Here is a 19,382-nt window from a genome sequence, read left to right as displayed (position 1 = left end):
AGACACAGACCTATCCTCAAACACGTTCAGTGAAGTTCTGCTCTCATGGATGCCGAGTATATATTGCTGTTGCCATGAAAGTAGGAAGCTCACAGTCACATCACACACACACTACCTATTCATTTCTTTCTGAACGTCAGTGATGTTCACAGCAGCATCCTTACCTCGTATTGCACCTCGTACCCTAGCAATACCTCTACAAAAGCAATCCCACGGAAAACCTTGTGGTTGAGTTACTGGGAAGGGAATTCAAAGGCCCTAACCTTGCAGACATCTTCCTTGGTGAGAAAGGGAAAGGAAGAGCAAACACCACAACATTTTCCACCTGCGCTTTCCCAGCCGGTTGGTCTTACTCGTGGAAAACAAACTGCTCGCACAAGTCCAGGGTTCTCTAATGTGTCTCTTCCATGTGTGGCACTCAACATAGTGGATCCACAGCCTTAGGACTGATTCCATACCCTGTAACATGAAAGATGAATACCAAACCCTCTTGGAAAACTTGCTGACGCTTCCTTGTAGGCAGCACTATGATCATAGGCTTGATAAACTGAGCAGTCATCAGCAAACGAGTCGCTCTCCTAACTCAGCCTGTGAAAGTACCATGGGAGTCACAACAGAAGTCACACTGAGATCTGCAGCAAAACCTCAGTGTAAAATATTTTGGTTCTGACTACACAAATACGAACACTATAATCCAAAAGTGAGTTGTTAGAGAATTGTCTGGGGAAAAGATGGAGGAAAAAGGGCTGAGAAAGAGTGGACATTTGGGTGCATGTATCTTAGTTAACGTGTTCTCCAATGCAGCAATAAGAATAAGCCAGTACAACTCAAAGTGAGCACTGGAAATTCATAGCAAGTGTCACTGAGGTATCAATAAAAAATAAAATAAAAAAGTACCCCAGGCTTTTCCCCACAGCCACGAGCAAACAAACATACCCATTCTCTAAGCTTCTTGTCCCCAAGGATGAGAAGCGAGAGCAAGTCTCGTCAAAGTCATTAGGCCAATCCGTTAATTTTGGGAGCTCAGTTTGAAGGAGGATGCTAGCACTTAGCAGAGCAGCGCTTCATAGCACCTGTGCAGATCCACTGAAGGGAAACACCAAGGAAGGTGTGGGTGCAGGCAGGCTACACACTCCCTCTTTAATTACCAAAAGGTTCAAGTAACAGATAATCAGGCAAAGCCATGAGAAGTTACACCTGTGAAAATAATTGGGAAGTGGAACAATTTAGGTGCTGCAGCTACCCAAAAAGCAAAAACTCCAATACTTTGTCTTTCACAGAACTGAAAACTAATGTGGACACCCACACACCTAGAGAAGCTTTGTGTAGCAAGTCCCCATCCGTGACAGCAAGTCGACCTCCAGCTTACAACGTTATTTTGAAGTAATTATTTTGAAGTAATTCCTGCACTTGGGTTTTGGAAGTTGCTGTATGTGTCGTGTACCGACAGGCAATGGCACTATAAGGCTCAGAGCACCTCGTTCTGGTCCCCGCTAACCCAAAACAGGCAATAACCCCAACCCTGGCTTCAAATGCATGACCCCGCTCAGACACGAGACTTTTAATCGCTTCAGGGAGGAGCCGAAGCAGGTGGACAGCCACAACGGGGCTCACGCCCGCTATCCCTAGGGGAAACACCAAGCTTTGGGGAAGAACCTTGGAAATGGGAAGGGAAGGGAAAAGGGCATCGCCAAGCCGCAGGCGGTGCGCTGGGAGCGGGGCTCACCCCCCCCCCGCCCCGTCCCTCCCTTACCTGCTTCCATAAGCTGGCACTGCTGCCCAAAAACTTGCGAGAAGGTGACGGGGCCTGCAGGGCTGGAGGTCGCCGACGAGGAATCCATGGCTCTCTTCGGGTCCTTCGCGTTAGTCATGGGCAGAGCCCTGCAGCTGCCCGCGGCCCCCAGGGGAGCTCCGTGCTCCCCCTCAGGGGGGAGAAGCCAGGCGCCCGCTCCCGCTGGGCTCCGCCGGGAGCTGCCCCTGCCGGGAACCGGGGCACCGGGGGCTCCTGGCGTGAAGGGGGGGGCTCCGGGAGCTGCCCTCGTCCCGGCTCCGAGCCCCAGGCTCGCTCCAGGAGGCCGCAGGAGGCTCCCGGGTGGCGGCGGCGGCAGCCTCCGCGCCTCGTCCCTCCCTCACGAACAGTTGAAGGGGAGGGAGGGGGGGGACGGAGGAGGCCGGAGCCGCGCTGCGCTGCGATGCCGCCTCCTCCGCCCCGCTGCGGCGGCCCTGCCTCCGGCCTCCCCCCGGTGCTGCGGGGCCGCAGCTCGGCGTTAACCCCTGCCCGGCCGGGAACAGCCCCCGCCGCTTCGTCTGCCTCGGCCCTTGGGCCCTGTTGGAGCTGTTCCCTTGTAAACACCAGGCGGGTTGGGGGGTGGGGGATCGTTGGTTGGTTGGTGGTTTATTTTCTTCAGGGATGAAGGGCCGAGAGTTAACTCCCAGACCAGTCTGACACAGCTGATTCATCTTTATTTTTAAAATATCCAATGCAAAGGATGCTGAGTCTGGGAGCTTTGCATAATTTTGTCCTTCATGAGTGCTGTCTTTGGGAGGACAGGTCACCAGCCCACCACAAAAACAGGCCGGGGCCCAGCTGGAGACGAACCGGGCAGGTTCCAGCGAGGGTCTGGCCACCTCCGGGCCTCATCGCCCCTTCCTGCGGGCAGCCGAGGCTGCAGGACTCACCCAGGGGCACAAGGAGAGGTTTTAGCAGGGGGGAATTGAAGCCTGGGCTGCTCAGCGCCTCCGGCAATGACGTTGCACAGTGTGAGCTCGGCTCGGAACTGGTGGCCCCCAGAAAATCCCAGTTTCAGCATTTCCTTGTGCCTAGCCCTCCTCCCAGCCCAAAGAAACTGGCAGATCTTAGAATCAATGAGGTTGGAAATGACCTCCAAGACCACCCTGCTGAACCGGGCCTGTGCTGGAAGCTGTTGCCTCCCAGCAGGTGGCTCCTTCCTGTACTGGTTTAAATGGTTTTAGGCTCAGATCAGAAAAGTTTAAACAGGCAGAGACATTCTTGCCATGACACAGGAACAATTTCTGTCCTCGCAAGCAGAAGAGAGATGTTCCACTTGACCTTCTTGTCTGCTATATGGAGAAAAGAAAAAATTGGCCATGTGGCTTGGTCCACATGCCTTCAGCATTCAGGTATTGATTTCAGACGCTGTTTTTCTCCTCCCTGACCTGCAAATATTGAAGGCTCTTCACATCGTTACCAAAGCAGCACAAGCAAAACCAGCCAAATGCACTAGGAAGTGGAAGAATTAGTGAATTTTCTGAAGTTCAGATATGCTAAGCAAGCTGCGTGTTTCTTTTAATGCCACTACCCAATTTACTTCGTGCCATATAGCTTTCATGAAGAAAAAAGAAGGGCTTGAGATTTAGTAGAATGATAATATCCAAATTGCATACTTTGTATTTTCATCCATACATCTCACAGTGGGGAATTACTATTATATCCTTCCTACAGAGGGAAAGCTGTATTATAATAATAATTAAAAAGCTTTGTTCAGATCTAGTCTCCAACATTACACAGAGAAAATAAAGTATTAATAGGACATCTCATTATCATAGAATTATAATTATCATTGTTTTATGAGTCTACAAGAAATTATGTCAGATGTTCTTTGTCATTATCAGATGTTCTTGTCATTAGAGCAGAGAAGGGGATGGGGGGATAGAGGAGGGACATGATCAAAGTCTTGTCCTTGTTATCCCACCACCGAGGACAGGGCACTGGGCCGGCTCTGTTGCCTGTTTGCTCTCTCTGGCCATGCCCAGCTGCCAGGGCAAACTCGTTTGGACAAAGTCCGCTGATATTCAAAGCCCACAAGATCAAGTTCTAAAACCATACAAAAAGTCAGAAAAACTGATACAACCATGGCACTTAATTGGGTGGGAAGGGTAAGTGAAGAACAGAGGGACTACAGTCAGTTCTCCCTCCGGCACCACCTCGTGCAATGTGTACTCCTGATCAAGTATCTGGAAATTCCCACAGAGCTGTTTGGTGACTCCTTTACAAAACTATCTGCACAGCTGCATTCAGCTCTGAAATATTAAAGCATAAAATAAAAAATGAAAAATATAAAATAAAATAAAATAAAATAAAATAAAATAAAATAAAATAAAATAAAATAAAATATGGAAGAGGGTACCTGAAAATTCCTTTCCCCTTCCTCCTTCCCCCTTTCTCCTATTTCCATGCGGGAAGGTCGCAGGCTCGCTGCCCCCTCCCATTCCCTGCAGCGCTCCCCCGCAGGAGCCGCTTGCTGGGGCACTGCACGCAGCACACACAGCGCCTGCACAGCACGCAGAACAGCCACGCTTCATTTAATGCTGTCATTTACAGTGTGCCGCCATTAGATCAAGTCAGTACATGTCTCTGAAAAATAGATAGCAAGCAAAGAAGCCCTCTTGTTTGGGCTGTTTTGGGCACCGTCTACCTGCTCGGCATCCACGACCTTCTCCACCCAGCAAGATGAGGCACAGCATTGCCTCACCTCTGCTCTGAACAGCAGGCCAAGGGATGCTCTGGTTCACCTTGGTGCATTTTCCTCCTAGGAAATGCCCTCCCTGCAAGGTACAAAAATTTTCCATGTATTTCACTGCAGCTCACCTGAATTTCACACACGCAGCTGACAGCCGTGTTGCTGTGCCCAGTTTCATGCAGGATCCAACACTGGACTTTCCTCTTCTGGGCTCCTGTGCTTACCACAGTGATCTGAGCTTTATTTAACATGTGCGAGACTCCTTGAGGCCCTGCTCTGCAGTGTCGCTGCCAACTCCACCAGCTGTAGTGACTCTGCATAGAAAATTTCTACTAATGAAACAGCTTGACTCAAAGTTTATCATTTTAGATAAAAAGGAAAAATGTCAGGGCTAGCAGTAATGCCTGGTTAACAGCACTGCTTGCACGCAGGTAATCCCATCCATGGCAAAGAGCATGGAGTCAGTACAGGGCCCCGGTAGCTGCCCTGTGGCCACCAGAAGATGCCGGATGACTGTGGCCTCCTCAAACTGAGTTCTCTCAAGCAGTTCAGCTCTGATGGGACTTTACTGCCTCCAGCTTTGAGATGAAGCTCCATGTGAGCTCCGTGTAGCCATAAAGGCTTTCATGTCATCACCAGCTGTGAAAGTATAGTGGGTTTACATGGCAGGGCTTGGGTAGCAGGGGGCCATAGGGGTGGTTTCTGTTTTCCATGAGCTGCCCCACGTTAGATAAGGGCCCCACTGCTGACCAGAGCTAAGCCAATAAGCAATGTTGTTTTCACCTCTGTGAGAGCATATTTAAAAAAGGAAAAAAAAAAAAAAAACAACAAAAAAAAAAAACAACAACAACAACAAAAAACGCTGCAGAATAGCAGCTGGGAGAGAGAGGAGTGAGAAACAGCCTTGCAGATAGCAAGCCCATGGTGTACCATGGCAGAGCAGATCTCCACCCTGCAGCCCGTGGAGGAGCCCACAGTGGAGCAGGTGGATGTGGCCTGGAGGAGGCCACAGCCTGTGGAGAGCCCCTGCGAGAGCAGGCCTCAGGCCAGAGCTTTCAAGAAAATGAAGAAGGGATTAATATACCTAGTTTGTTTGTAAATAGAATATTTACGGGGCATGCTAAAAGCATCTTACAGTTCACTCCAAAAGAAATGAACAGAAACCCAACCCTGCTAAGCCCTGATAAAGTCAAGGTGACACAGAGCTTAGTAGGAGTGTGTGTGGGGGGGGCTATTTGCATTAGCATCCCATACCTAAGACAATATTTCCAGGGTGGCCTAATCTTTAACAACTGTCTCTTCTTCTTCCAAGGCAGCTGCAAAGCAAGTCATAAAGCAAATGAAGCACAGCTTGAATCTTAAATCCCTTTCTTCCCCAATTCTCTCCTACCACCCAGGCACCTGTCTGCCCCCCTCTTCTTTTTCATTTAAGAATAAATGGTGCTTGTTCATGATCAGTAAGCCAGAATGTGTTTTTCAGTCAACTGCTGAGGCTAGCGCATCCCTAAACTGAGATAAATGTCTCTCGCACTGAAAGGCACAGCACTATTTCTCTCTGCCCGCTGGTGTCCTTGGAAGACCAGGCAGAGAGCACCTGCTGCGCGCCCCATGTGGGCTGCTGGCCACCAGCCGCAGCCATTTCAGAGTGGTCACCTTGGCTCGATGCAAGCTGGTGACCCGGAGGTGAAAGGCTCCATCGCTCACAAGCCAGGAAAATGCTACTCAGCAGGGCCTGATGTGTGTTTCTATTTCCACTGTTTTTCCATAGCTGACCCATCTCACGTACATGGTGACAAGCTGTCGGAGATCCCCGGTGTAATGCACTTGTGTTCTTGCCCACCACGCTTTTTTTCTTGAGCACACACAACACTCCACACATCCTATAGCCTTGAAAAGCTATTCACAACTGGCACGGCCATCAGAGATGGAGACAGCCTGGCCGTTTTTCTCTCTTCCCCTGAACTTCCTCTGCATCAGCGCCCTGAGCACGGAACTGAGACTCAGTCAGGGGCTCTGCCAACAGCAGTCTCCTGCTGGCTGCACCCATCTGCCACCTGGCAGCTGCAGTGGGAGGAAACAGGATTAAGGCAGAAGCTTTCCTATGAGAAAGTTCTTTCTCCTTACCTGTTTTTTTTGAAGGTAGTCTTCTTCCAGAAAAGCCACAGCTCTTTTCAAAAGGAGGAATTAGCGCTGCTTCATGTGACAGCTCAGACAGATGAAAGACAAGCGCATATCTATTTCATTAAAGAGTAACCCAAAAGATTTTCAAACACAGAGAAATTTACAGTTCAGCAAAATTTGATCACTCAAAACCTGACACTGAATGCCATTTAATAAAAATTGGGTAGACTGCAACACTGCAAGAGGTTTGCTGACTGCTAGGCTGCTGTAAGCAGGGCAACTCTGCAATGGTGACAAGAGTGGATTTTTTACTAACATGTTGGATTTATAACATGTAAGGAATCTTCAGAATTTCTGGGGCAAAAGAGCTATTTCTAGTCTATGTGGAATTAATACCTCTCCTTCAGCCATTCCCAAAGATATTTGTTGCATCTGTTACTGTTTCTAAAGAATGCGGCTGAATTAATGCCCCGGCGGTGAATGGTGCCCACCGGCCTCCTGAACTGCACTGCCCTGTGTTGATTCCTCAGTGCTGCAAAGGCTCACCAAGAGCTTTGGCATCGAATGGAGAGTCCAAAGTACAAAGGTGCTGCTCATCCACCTGTGTCCACCTGGAGTCTGAAGCACCAGGAGAGCTCAGTCTGCAGCGATCACTGTTAGCATGGATGGAGTTTGGCAGGCCAAGTGACACTTCTCCTTTCTCCTCTCCTGCCACCTGCCAGTAAAACCCCAAATCACTCACCTGTTTTGGAGCTAGAATAGGCTGCAACTCCATTTCGAAGACTTCCTTTGCTCAAATAATAAATATTTCCATGATGCAGTTTGTAACATTAATTTATTGTTGTTCTTTTTCTTTACATGGCAGACAGACAACAGAGCTTTCAGTCTTCCAGAGCAATGTTCAGCATCCAAGCACCAACCAGCTAATTCCACGTCTCCACATAGTTTATTTTTCATAAACTTCTCAACATCAGCATTGTCAGGAGAGCACTGCAGAGCTACCAGTGTCAGCCTCGCAAATTCCTACATGCAGAACCTGAGCTTTTTCCCCACCCTCTCCTTGAATTTTCACAAGAACTTGTGATATTAGTCAAGGGCAAAATTTCACGTTTCATCAGCAGGCACGGGGGAGGTTAAAAATTTGCTGCAAAACTGTGAAATTCTGCCTTGGAAAAAATGGCATACTTTCCTGAATTTACTGTGAAGAAAATATCCTCATCGTTCTAGAGAAATGACACCATTTTGAACTCTTTTTTTTTCCTACAAGAAAAATCAATGCCCCCCCCCCCCCCCCCCAAAAAAAAGTGTTTGTCATCTGAGGGAAAATGATGAAAAGTCTGGTGCAACAATGGATTATTTCTTATCAGTGGCACAAATATTTTTCTACCACAGCTTAGACTGTAATGGATCTTTCAGATAGACCAGTACAATCTAAAGCTGTGTGCTGTGGTCTCTTGGTTGAGTAACACACATTATAAAACTTTAAAAACGGAGCATTTACAATCAGGGACATAAAGACGTGCTTTCAAAATTGTAAATACATATTTACAGGTTTGTGTGATAAACCAGAATTTCTCTGGGAAAAATGTTCATATAGCACAACAATTTACACACCTCTCTCCTTGAGTTTGTCTGTTATTATTGGTTAACACCACTCTAAAGAAGAAAAAAAAAAAAAGCAGCAAAAATAAATTGCACAAAAGTGACCTCTAATAACCTCATTGGTATGCCTTAAAGGCACTAAACTCAGCAGCATCCATGCCAGGAATGGATGTACTTCTCTGTACTTCATTCAACTCACTGTCGCTGGAAGTTGAGAGCGTCTCAGAAGAACTGGTTCTTTAAAGTAGGATTTGGGCTGCATGGCAAGAAAGCTCTTCCTCAACAACAGTCCTTGAGTGACCAGTGAAGATTTATACAGTAAGCAGGATCTTCGATAAAACACTTAACACAGCTGCACTGGGAAAATCAAGGGCATATCAAAGTGGTGCTTTAGGGCAGAGTATATTGGAGCTGTGTTATATTAGCACTGTATATTCATTTTTCAAATTACCTAGATGCTGTCCAGACACACAGGAAGATAATTCCTGCTCTGAAGAACAGGGTTTACCATACTAATACTAGATGATGAAAGGAAGAAGATAATGTGCAGAGAAAATTAAAGGAAAGATAACGTGCAAAACTAAAGCGAGCCAAACTGATTAGAGAGCTGTATGTGCACACCAGCTTATTTGAGAGATATATATATATATAAGGCCAGGAAAACTATTTTCTGTGCTTTTTGACCAAGATTTACCAAGCTGCCTAGCAGATTTGGATACTCACTTCCTACTAGTTTTAATGAACAATGAGAATCTCAGTCTTCCAGGCTGCTGTGAAAAATTTCAGCCTTAGTTTGGAATTAGTACATCACATATTTCAAGAGGAAATTATTGCTAGCAAAAAGCTCAAGAGGGGACAAATCCTAGAGACTCTCCACTCTAGGCAAGAGACGGAACAGCCAGCAATGGCACAAACTCTCCCCACAAAGCCTGCATCTCCATGGTCTCGGTCTCAGACTGGAAACATCATTTCCAAACATGGGAGGGGATGTGGCTTTTTATGGCTCATCTAGTTCTCAGCATCTCAGCCTTCCCCCACACCACAATTGCACTTAGAAAGCCTCCAATAGGGGTTATCCAAAAAATCTGTAGCTAGATAATGCAAGATCCTGAAGACCTTTGCTTTCCAACTCAAACAACATGTAGCTAAGACAATTTTACGGTGAACAAAACCAATAGTTTTTGTTTAAAGCTTTTGTATTCATTTTGAACATTCTGATTTTCATCAAAACTATAAAAATTAACTGTTTTCAGCAATTTCATACATATATATATTAATATATGTCATATATATATGTAGATATACAAATAATTGATCCTTTTTTGACCTTTTCAGGGTGGTGGTGGGAAGGAGTATCAACTGGGCACTTGTTTTTTCACAACTAATGTGTGCGTACACAGATGTGTGCTTACCTGTGTGGAGTGCAAAGACAAGGAAAGGAATAAACTGACTGAAACAAGGGGGAACTAGGGCAATCAACCCCCTTGGCCTCCTTGAAAAATCCCAAACTCAGACACTACATTAGCAGGGATCCCACAAAAACTGGGCAGAAGGAACCCTTCGTCTCGGAGGTGAAATTTGCCCGAGCACCCCTGCCAGATGATGCACCTGTGATTGTCACCATTTTGGAGCAAGAGCCAAAAGACCTCTTCGCACTGCATTTTTCTAAATGACCTATTCTGCAACGTTAGTGGCTGCCAACTACCTTCACAGATGCCTCCTTTACGGGACCATTGAAGCTAAGCATGCTTGCATTACAGGTCACAAACACAGAGCTCCACACTGAAGGAAAATTGTTGCTTGATACTGCACAGCAACATGCGTGTTTGATACTCTCACTAAATAAATAAATCCTGACTGTACCAAGAGTACCAGGTTGGCAACAAATGTGGTGGCAGCTTTTGAGAAACGGATGCTTGTCCCTTTATGAAACTGGGCTATCAGTGCATTTCACAGAGATCACTTAACAGGTGGTCTTCAAAAAAAAAAAAAAAAAAAAAAAAAAAAGTGGGTCCTGACACACTTCAAAAGCAATGGCATCATGCCCGTTAAAGCTTATGGTACAAAGTCAAGAGACTGGGGTACCCACAGGCTTCAGATGTGGAAACCTCAGCAAAACCTACCACTCTCTTCAGTGGATTTTTGTGGGATGCCCAGTTCTTTACCCGTTAGGATGTAAAGTAGAAACTAAAATGATGTAACAGTCTTTTCAGAATTTAATTGCATAGTATGTTAAACCCCTCTGTGTTCGACCAGAAAGAGGAGACTCATCCAAACCCATCAGCCCTCTGAACAGGGTTAATCTGCCTGCAATTGTCTGAACATCTCTCCATGCTATTCCACTGGCTGTTGACGCGTGGGCTTCACGCGGCAGGGGACACTGGGGAATCACCCTCTCACCAGCATCCACAGTTCATCGTGCTCTGGAGAAGGCAGGAGCCCTGCTCCGCGCTCTCTCCCTCTCCCTCTGGAAGGAAGGACAATATGACAGAAGCACGCCATTGCTTCCAGCAGAAGAAACCGCTGTCCCTGCTATCTACTGAGGAACCGGTCTCACCTCATCTGAGAAAAAGCAGGAGAAGATAATGCTTGAGGATTACTTCACCTCACCTTTTCCAGTCAAAAGTTCCTAGTACCTGCAAATACACAGAGAGTTGCATTTAATCAGAGTCAACTTCAAGGCTAAGCAGTCAGAGCATCTACCTGGCTCCTCACGCAATGAGGCACCATCACGCCGACTTGGAAGCAGGACGAGGTGTTCAGGGAGTGCAGCACAGGGAAGATGCCCGTGCTTCAACTTCCCTTGGTTTTCCCGTAACTCAATGGTCTACACCACAGTTAGGGACATTAACATCTCATAAGCAACCACTTCCATTATTTGGGAGCTAGTGAACTTTAGAATCTTCCCAATGTTTTCCCAAAATGATATTTTCTGAATATACTTAACCTTTTTAACAAGGAATAAGTTTCAGGCTGAGGCGTCTCAATTTTGCTGGCATTCTCATCTTTAGCTTCATACAGGTAAGTATAATGTTCTTGAGCTATTACATTAGTATAAAAGAGGTGATAATCTACACATTACCATTGGGGAAACGAAGGATCAGAAGACAAAGTGCCTTTTTTAAAGTTAACCAATGGGAAGATAATTCAGCATCACCTATAACACTGGGCCAGCTCATTAATTTGTCCAAGTTTATATAGCTTCATTACAGCAGTTTGTCTTGCTACAACTCCAGCTAATGGCTTTTATTTGTTAGCATAGCACTGCAAATTGTATTTGTAACACTGGACTTCGAGCTTCTGTCATTCAACCAGAGCAGCCAACCATAACATATGTAGATCCCAAAGCACTTTACCCACTGCTGCCCTCAGGTACAAACAGCACTCCTTCCCAGATGGAGACAAAGCCTCATCCTTACAAAAATTATCAGCATATTCAAGCTCGACTCATAACCCAGAGGAGCAACACCTCAGGTCTCAAAAGCTCTCAAATGGAAGAAAACCCTGCTTCCATCTTCCACGAGGCTAGGAGCTGACTGCCGTGACAGAGCCTTTTGGTGCAGAGGATGTAAGTTACACATCGCTAGAAAAGGCCTTGTCTCTTGCACTTGATTCAAGTGAGCAAGAGGTCCTGTTTCTGACACAGGGCACCTTGCTCTCCCCCTTCATGCCTGTTTTCTCACCAGTGACCAAGTGACAAGAGCAGCACCACCGTGGGTTTGTAAAGTGCTTTGCAATCCTTGCGCAGAGAAACACAAGCAGGGTGTGTTTGTGACATGCAGTGACCGCGTCGCTGTACCTGCGCAGCTTTGACATGCAGAAGTCTATTCCTTGAAGAAGTGGGATGCAGTGCAGCTGGATTTCTTGCATTGCCTGGTGCTGGTGTTATGAGAAGAGGAGGAGGGACATCTAGAGGCCATGCGGAGTCTGTAACTGTACAAAGAGGCAGGAGAAACTCATACGCATTAGGGTACCGGAAAAAAAGAAACAAAACACCAGCATAGACATGCTGGGAGCCCCACAGCAGCTTTGGAAGCTATGATTTAATTAAAAAAAAAAAAAAAAAAAAAAAAAGAGAGAGAGAGAAAAGAAAAAGAAAATAACTTCACACTTCACTCATCCTCCAAGTACTGGGAGCTGCTTCTGAAGGCAAGAATTTTATTTTTTTTTATTTATTTATTTATTTTTTTTGCCTCGTTCTGAACTTGCTCTGTTAGCTCATTCAGGTAGGAAGTCCCAATGGAAGCAGCCTCCAGCCTCCCACCCACCGTCCCAGTTAGAGAGCCCTCCAACTAGGACAAACAGACAAATCCACAGCTATGTAGAGAACAAGGAGGCAGGGTCATCTTCTCATGACAGTCCGTGTCAGATTTGTAGGTAGATACTTATAGAAAATGATTTTTACCGTATATAAGCACAATACCCCATCTGGTCATTTTTCCCGAGGGCAAAGCCTGCAGTACACTTTTGCCATTACAGCACTTGTAAATTTGATGAATTTCGTTTACAGGTCACTACAGCAAGCACTGCTCTGCTACCTTATTGCAGATGATGTGTTATTTCATTTCAAATTTTAGAGTAACTCTAAGAAACCCAACTTTCTTGTTAAGCAAAAGTGAAAACCAGGGATTTTAACTGGGCAATATTACATCCCTATCGATTGTGATTTCAAGAAGAAGCCTGAACACAAGTAAAAGCAAGGAAAATAAACCAGCTTAGGTGTAGTCTAAACATACAACCTCAGTTCAAATATACACCCAAGCTAAACTTCCTTAAACTAAAAGAAAAAAAAAAATCCCCTATTTGTTTATAAAACCTGCAGCTCTGCAGACCCGTGCTTTAGAGCAGTTTGGGCTGTCAGCCCCTGCTTGCTGTACGTGCTTGCAGATGCACGTATGCCCCCCTTGCACCTGGGCACCCCCACTTGTGGTAACCACATGCTTACCTCGGCTATGCAAACTCCTCACATGTCTAACCAAAACCGACTACTGAGGTTCTTCCAAGGGAACATCTTTTGAAATCTGATTTTATTATGTAACGACACATCTAAGAACATTTGAAAGTTAGGTTTTTCTCCGGGGTAATTTCCGTGTTTGACGTGCACCCTTTAAAAGACGTTTCAGCTTTTGTTTTGTTACGTGCAGATTTTGTAGCACGGTGGAACTGCAAGTTAGAATTAAAGAAGTGCAAAATTTTCCATTACAACTGAAAAACAAAACCACAGAAATTTTGAAAAGTAAGCAATTCAATCATTTCCAAATTAAAATCTGTGGCTAAAATCATCTGCCAAAGCTTTGTTATTGTTAGATCTAAACCATACTCCTCAGTCCTTGTGAATTTAATACTGAAGCCTTTGTCTAGTGTGTAGGAATCAGAAAGTGGTGATGAGGAAGTCAACAAAAGCCAGATTTTGTTGTCCCACATAAAGACTGTTACCAAGGGAAACAGTAGAATACCCAAAACAAGTTTAGTTTGTTTAGTTTCAGTTCTTTACTATAACTAGAAGAGATTTTTTTGTTTTATTTAGAATGTTCCCATTTAGGCAATGTTTAATGTCAAAAAATTAATTATGACTTGTAAAAGTTCTTCTATAATCAATAACATCTGTGTGTTATTGCATGCGATGAGCAAATGCCTAGATCCCGTGGGAAACAAAAAAATAAAAAATAAACAAAACAAGGCCTCAAACACAAAGAGACAAAATATCTGAGAAAATCTGACCTGTGTTTTCAAACACGCTCCCTCATCTCCCCCTCAAAACCAACATGCTGAAGAAATCTTTTATCCCCTAATTCCACCCCGCTTTCAAGCCATGGATCGTGGGTTTATTATGGGGAAGCAGGGGATGAGGGGAGGAAGATAAGGAGGAGCTGTTTTTCTAGATGGACTGCATAGAAAGGGGAACGGAGCCCATATGGGGTTCTCACTGCTCCCTCTCTGTTCCACTCACAACCAACCAAGCTCTGACCCAAGGCAAAACGCAGGGCAGGGCTGGGAGTGTTGCTGTACAAGAGCGGGTAGCAAAGCACGACCCTCTCCACTCGAGTGGGTTGTAATTTCGGTTTTAAGGAGCCCGATGGGAGTGATGCAGGGCAGTTTGAACTCCCTGGGTCAGCAAACCCAGCCTGGCTGGTCTCCGAGGGGGAGGAGAGCTGCAACACCCCCTCACACGGAGGAACGGTTTATTGAGGTCACTATTTTTGGCACTGTCACTTTGCACCTGCTTTCACCATCACTGGTGGTGGCGTAACTGTAGCCGGCAAAAGAAAAGGAATTCTTCGGCACCCTGCATACACACAGGCGAGCTGCGAGGGCCTTGTGGGGAGGAGCGAGGCGGCTGCGGCCTGGTCCTGCTGCACCATGGCCCCGCTCCGGCCCAAACACCAGAGGCCAGGCCTGGCCCAGGCCCGGCCCTGGCAAGCCCTGTAGGAACAGCCCTTGCTAGGGGGAATACAAAAAAAAAAAAAAAGAAAGAAAGAAAAAGAAAAAGGAAAAGGAACAGCATCCAAAAAGATACTAAGCTTGCAAGAAAAAGGGCACAGAAACTGAATGTTAAGCAACAAGACGGGTTCGAGAGTGTTCTTTGTCAAGTAGGACTTTTTAATCAGGACAAATAGCGTTGGTAAATGTACTGGCTATACCCTAAATTAAAGCCAAACCAGAATTTAAACGATACCATTTTTCACATGCAGACGGGGCCTAGAGCTCTCTCTTAACTGAAAGCACACCCGAGCTGTGACAGAGAAACAAATCACTGATTTTAGTGAGCCTTACTATGACAACAATATGCTAACCCCTGCCTCCTATGCTTCCATGCTACAATCTTGAAGTGTTTTGTGGTACACTTGGTATCATACTCCCCATTTTTGAGGTGCAGAACTGAGTCAGAAGGAAAGGGATTTCCCAAGGTCATCCAGAAGCCCAGTAGTTCTAAAGCAGAATCTTTAAGCAAGGTTTGTATCCCAGTACATTGCGATTCCCCAAGCCATGTGGCCTCAACACTTCAAAAGCTTTACTTCGTCTAAAATCCTACAGTCATACACTCCTGGGCCGCTGAGCCTGGAGATTATGCACATGCAAACTTCTAGGCTAGCAAGAATGTCGGATCCTGGCATGCACCCTTCCCTCAGACATTCTTGAAATACATTGGTATTTCTTATGCAAATTACCTTGTCTTCCACCACACTTGGGCAATTAACATTCTTCCAGGCTGCTAGTTTAGTTCACTAAAAACATCCCAGAAAAATAAGCCATGTTACTTGTGGGCTTGATTGGAGTGATGTGATATGGTTGCTGGTCACATCAGAGAAATTCAGTGAGCAAAGTTGCAGTGTGCAATAAGGCAAAGGTACAAAACCCAGGGAATTTAGATTCACGTTTATACCTCAATTAAGTGTTTTTTGTTTTGTTTTTCAGGGTTTACACTTCTTCACTCCTAATCTAAAATAACATGCATATGGTCCAGTATTTCAAAATACACACACTCCCTCCAATGATCCTCCTAAGAATAGACATGTCAGGGCCATACTCTGTCCAAAGTGGTTACTATTATTAAATAAAACAATGTCTAAGCTGACAGACTGACATCTAAAATAATTAACTGCCTACTTAAAAAAAAAAAAAAAAAAGATACAGTGGTGTGGATGTGTAAGCCTGAATTCCTGGATTTGCAGAATTAAGCTGGGTAACTTTAGGGTCCAGAAGGCAAGCAAGGCGGTGATAAACGAGATTCCTGGGCTTTCTGCTCAGTGAGAACTCAAACAGCATGCTGCTAACCCAGCTGGCATGTGCTCTCTTGCACTAGCATATTGCCTAATGGGAAACACAAAACAAGGACTTGGAAAAACATCAACCATCAAATTACATGAACTTTTTTCTCTTTTTTTTTTTTTTTTTTTTTTTTTTGAGTGAAAATGGCCATGGTTTGTAGATGGAATTTGGTTGAGAAGGATCTTTCATTTTCATTTTTTTTCCCCGAAAAAAAAAAGCCCTGCCTCTACATACAAAAAATGGGTGAGCAGAAAACAAAAAGGATCCCAGCATGTACTGCACATGTAATTGCTGAGACTTTGAGAATTACACGATTTATGAATGTGGTGAAAAAGCTGGATCATATATCAGGATTTTATCTTGCAATCACATGACACTAAAGGCCATAACATGAATATTATGATTTTATGGTTAGGCCTTTCATGAATCTGAGCTGGAAAAACCTGTTACTGAGATGCTTGCATTCTCAACTTTCAAGAAGATACATAGCAGCAGTCTCTAACCACAGCGGTTCAAAGGACAGAATACCTTTCAAGTTGCACTGCTCCCTCACAATAACTCAAAAATTGTTTTAGTGTTACACATATGTTCTAGAGTTCAAGTTTCTTCGTTGTTGATTTAATCCCACTCCCACAGAAACCGTTCTTCAAATCATTGTTACTTTCAGTGATGAACATCAGATTGAGAACTGTTGAAAAAATCTCACAATCTAAAATTAATGCATCAATACCATTTTAATTAAACACAAGAAGATTAAAAAAAAAAAAAAAAAGCAACTAGTGATCCAAAGTGGCCCCTAAAACCCTAAACGGGATTTGGTTGGCCCTGAGGATGGCTACTGAGCTCTTCTGGAAAATCAGATTCCTTGATGACACTTCCAATTGAGCTCAAAGAAATTATTAGTCACTAAGAAATCCAGGCCTATAAATTTAGACAAACAGTATCACTTCAACAATTTATCTTCCTGCTCTTTTAAAGAGGCACAGAGCGCTGCATGAGCCAAAAGGTGAAGAATATTGGATTAAAAACAGTAGTACTCAAATACATCTTCTATACTGTCATGCAATGTAATCTGATAATTTGATTAAAAACATGTGTATCTACTGATTCACATTCATGACAGAGGAAGAAAAGGAGAAAAAATTATCACACTTAGGGAAGGCTGCAGTTGAGTTTTATTTACCTTTATTCTGAAATGTTTTCTCTAAGTGAGCCTCAAGATTACTGAAGGCTAGCAGAACTCGTAAGAGCCCTGTCCCACACATCTCATTGCATGAAACCATACACAAGAAAATGTGCCTTTGATTTGACAGTGATGAGTGAAAGCATTTGCCATAATGAATGGGAAATAAAACTTCAGATTCCAGTGACAGTGGAGTGTACAACTCTTCAAAGCAGCTCAGTCCTGGAAGAATTCATTCTCTGTTGTCTCCCTACCTCTTTTCACACTGCAATGGTTAGTAGAGAAAAACAGTACCTAAATGAAATGCTAAATAAATGCTACCAGCAAGTTAGAGTGGGAATACAACTAACTGCTACTCACACGTGTTCTGCCCAAGCATGAGTTTGCTCAGTCTGCCTGAGCTCCTCCAAAGCAAATACCCCACAGAGTGGCTTCGGGGCAGCGCCCATGCCCGCAGCTCACCACTAGCCCAGAGGAAGCAGGAGCAGACAGGCTGACTCAACTCCTTTCTGTCCCCACTTCTGTTGCAGGCTTCCAAACGCCCTCAGCAGGTAGCGCATCCTCTGTGATCTCACCAACATCACTTCCCTGAAGACGCACTCGCATTTACCTTACTGTGGGCATTTATGCTGAGTAGCACGGATTTAACTGCAAAAGGAACTGAGGCAGGCTCTGCAGAAATGGGCCCAGATACCAGAGCATTATTCTTCTTTGACTGACACGGGGCATTACAAGCGGTACAAGTCCCCACGTTGCTGCCCATCCACAGGGCAGCACACCTCCAGCGGTGCACGGCCACACGGCACCACGCGCTCCAAACGCTGAGCCTACGCTTCTGAGAAATGGAGCATTACCCGCCGACTGATCAAAGCTGCTTCTCACAACCCTTTGGCAGTTTCTGGGAGCAGCGTCATCCAAAACATGACTCAGATGACCCTGCTTGGCTTGTAGAATATAAAAGGCTTGCAAAAAATAAGCAAATGTGTACACACACACACCCTGAAGTTCATTTCTGATTCTTGCACTAAGTCCCACAAACCACCACCTAGTTCTGGCTAGGTTAGGAAGATGAACCAGCTACCTATCTCCAACAAAAAACCCTCCCTCCAACTTGACACCTACTCATGCATCCCTTTGAGTTTCAGTGCTTTGCTGTTTATCTGAAGGAAAAAAGAAAAAAAAAAAGGTACTAATTCAATGTCCTCTTTCAAACGCATGCTTTCAAAAGCAAAGTGTTTTTAAAGACTGAGACCAGTAAGTGCCTGGGTTCAGCACAATGAGGATGAAAAGCGAATTGTGCACGGGAGGCATCGGTCAGGCACCCACTAGCAATAGAGCTCCCTCTTAACTAAGGAAAAGGTTTAGAAGTATTTAAAGTGGTTGAAGAGCCTGTGGTCCAGAGACAGTCCCCCGTTCCTTTCTGAGCTCTGCCAGTGCCCTGGTGTTAGACCTTGGATGTTTCACTCCACCTGCTTCCTTTCCCACTGTCAAATAACCTATTGCCATTTCTAACACTTGGCTGGGGGGACCCTGTCCTGACTGAAAGTGATGAGCACAAAGTAGCACTGACCTCAGCTACCTTGGTATTAATTCCACTCAAATAAATAAATAAGTAAATAAAGTAAAAAACAAACAAACAAACAAAACCTGTAAGACATTACTGAAATTGCAAAGTCAGGATCCCAAAGCTTAGGAAATGGCCTGATGTCATTCATGAGTATGGAATAAAGACACAACTTTAACAGCGTTGACATTCTTCTGTCTCATTTGATTTGTAAAGCAGACCATTAACCGCACACTTAATCAATCACACCTTTCTTAAAGCGTATTATTTGCATCTTGTTCTGAGAAAGAATGGTTTTCCTCACCTTCCTACTCTTCCAAAAAGTACTGGAAGGTCCAACACAAACCCTCTTTCCCACTATTCACATCTAGAGCAGCTCCACCCCAAGAATTAAATATGACATGGGTTCTACAAAGGGAAAAAAAAAAAAAAAAAAAAAAAAAAGAAGCAGTATACAAGTCTATAATACATATAACATGGCATGCTGGAAACAAACTATGGATTTTTATAGCAATCTGGATACTGCCTTAAAAAATAAATCTCTTAAATGTTTTAATTTATATTGTCCTCAGACATCTCTTTTGAGCAGCTCTTAGCTCTCAGTTCACTCAGTCTTGGGATAACTATCCACGAAGTTTAGATGAAACAATCCACTTTAAAG

The 19,382-nt window shown here is 44.7% G+C and overlaps 2 protein-coding genes across 12 annotated transcripts in view; both read right to left on the bottom strand.

Annotated features, from left to right (window-relative positions):
* The window catches only part of LOC118177114 (putative uncharacterized protein C1orf196), a 111,189-nt gene extending 109,100 nt beyond the window's left edge, over positions 1-2,089 (bottom strand). For all 6 annotated transcript variants that reach the window (XM_035344525.1, XM_035344522.1, XM_035344527.1 and 3 more), the window contains exon 1: positions 1,754-2,089. In XM_035344525.1, coding sequence (XP_035200416.1) covers positions 1,754-1,871 — 118 coding nt within the window. In that variant the 5' untranslated portion in view covers positions 1,872-2,089. The remainder of the gene's footprint in view (positions 1-1,753) is intronic.
* Positions 2,090-7,418: 5,329 nt separating this feature from the next.
* Positions 7,419-19,382, bottom strand: part of PRDM2 (PR/SET domain 2) — a 69,640-nt gene continuing 57,676 nt past the window's right edge. For 5 of the 6 annotated variants that reach the window (XM_035344562.1, XM_035344560.1, XM_035344561.1 and 2 more), the window contains 2 exons: positions 12,004-12,137; positions 7,419-10,840 (listed from right to left, as the gene is read on the bottom strand). In XM_035344562.1, the coding sequence (XP_035200453.1) occupies positions 12,029-12,137 (109 nt within the window). In that variant the 3' untranslated portion in view covers positions 7,419-10,840; positions 12,004-12,028. The remainder of the gene's footprint in view (positions 10,841-12,003; positions 12,138-19,382) is intronic. The other variant, XR_004755682.1, reaches the window with a different exon arrangement.

The sequence above is a fragment of the Oxyura jamaicensis genome, chromosome 21 (genome assembly GCF_011077185.1).
Source record: "Oxyura jamaicensis isolate SHBP4307 breed ruddy duck chromosome 21, BPBGC_Ojam_1.0, whole genome shotgun sequence".
Classification (NCBI taxonomy): domain Eukaryota; kingdom Metazoa; phylum Chordata; class Aves; order Anseriformes; family Anatidae; genus Oxyura; species Oxyura jamaicensis.
The sequence above is the reverse complement of the archived record's forward strand: the minus strand, read 5'-3'. Positions and strand labels throughout refer to the sequence as shown.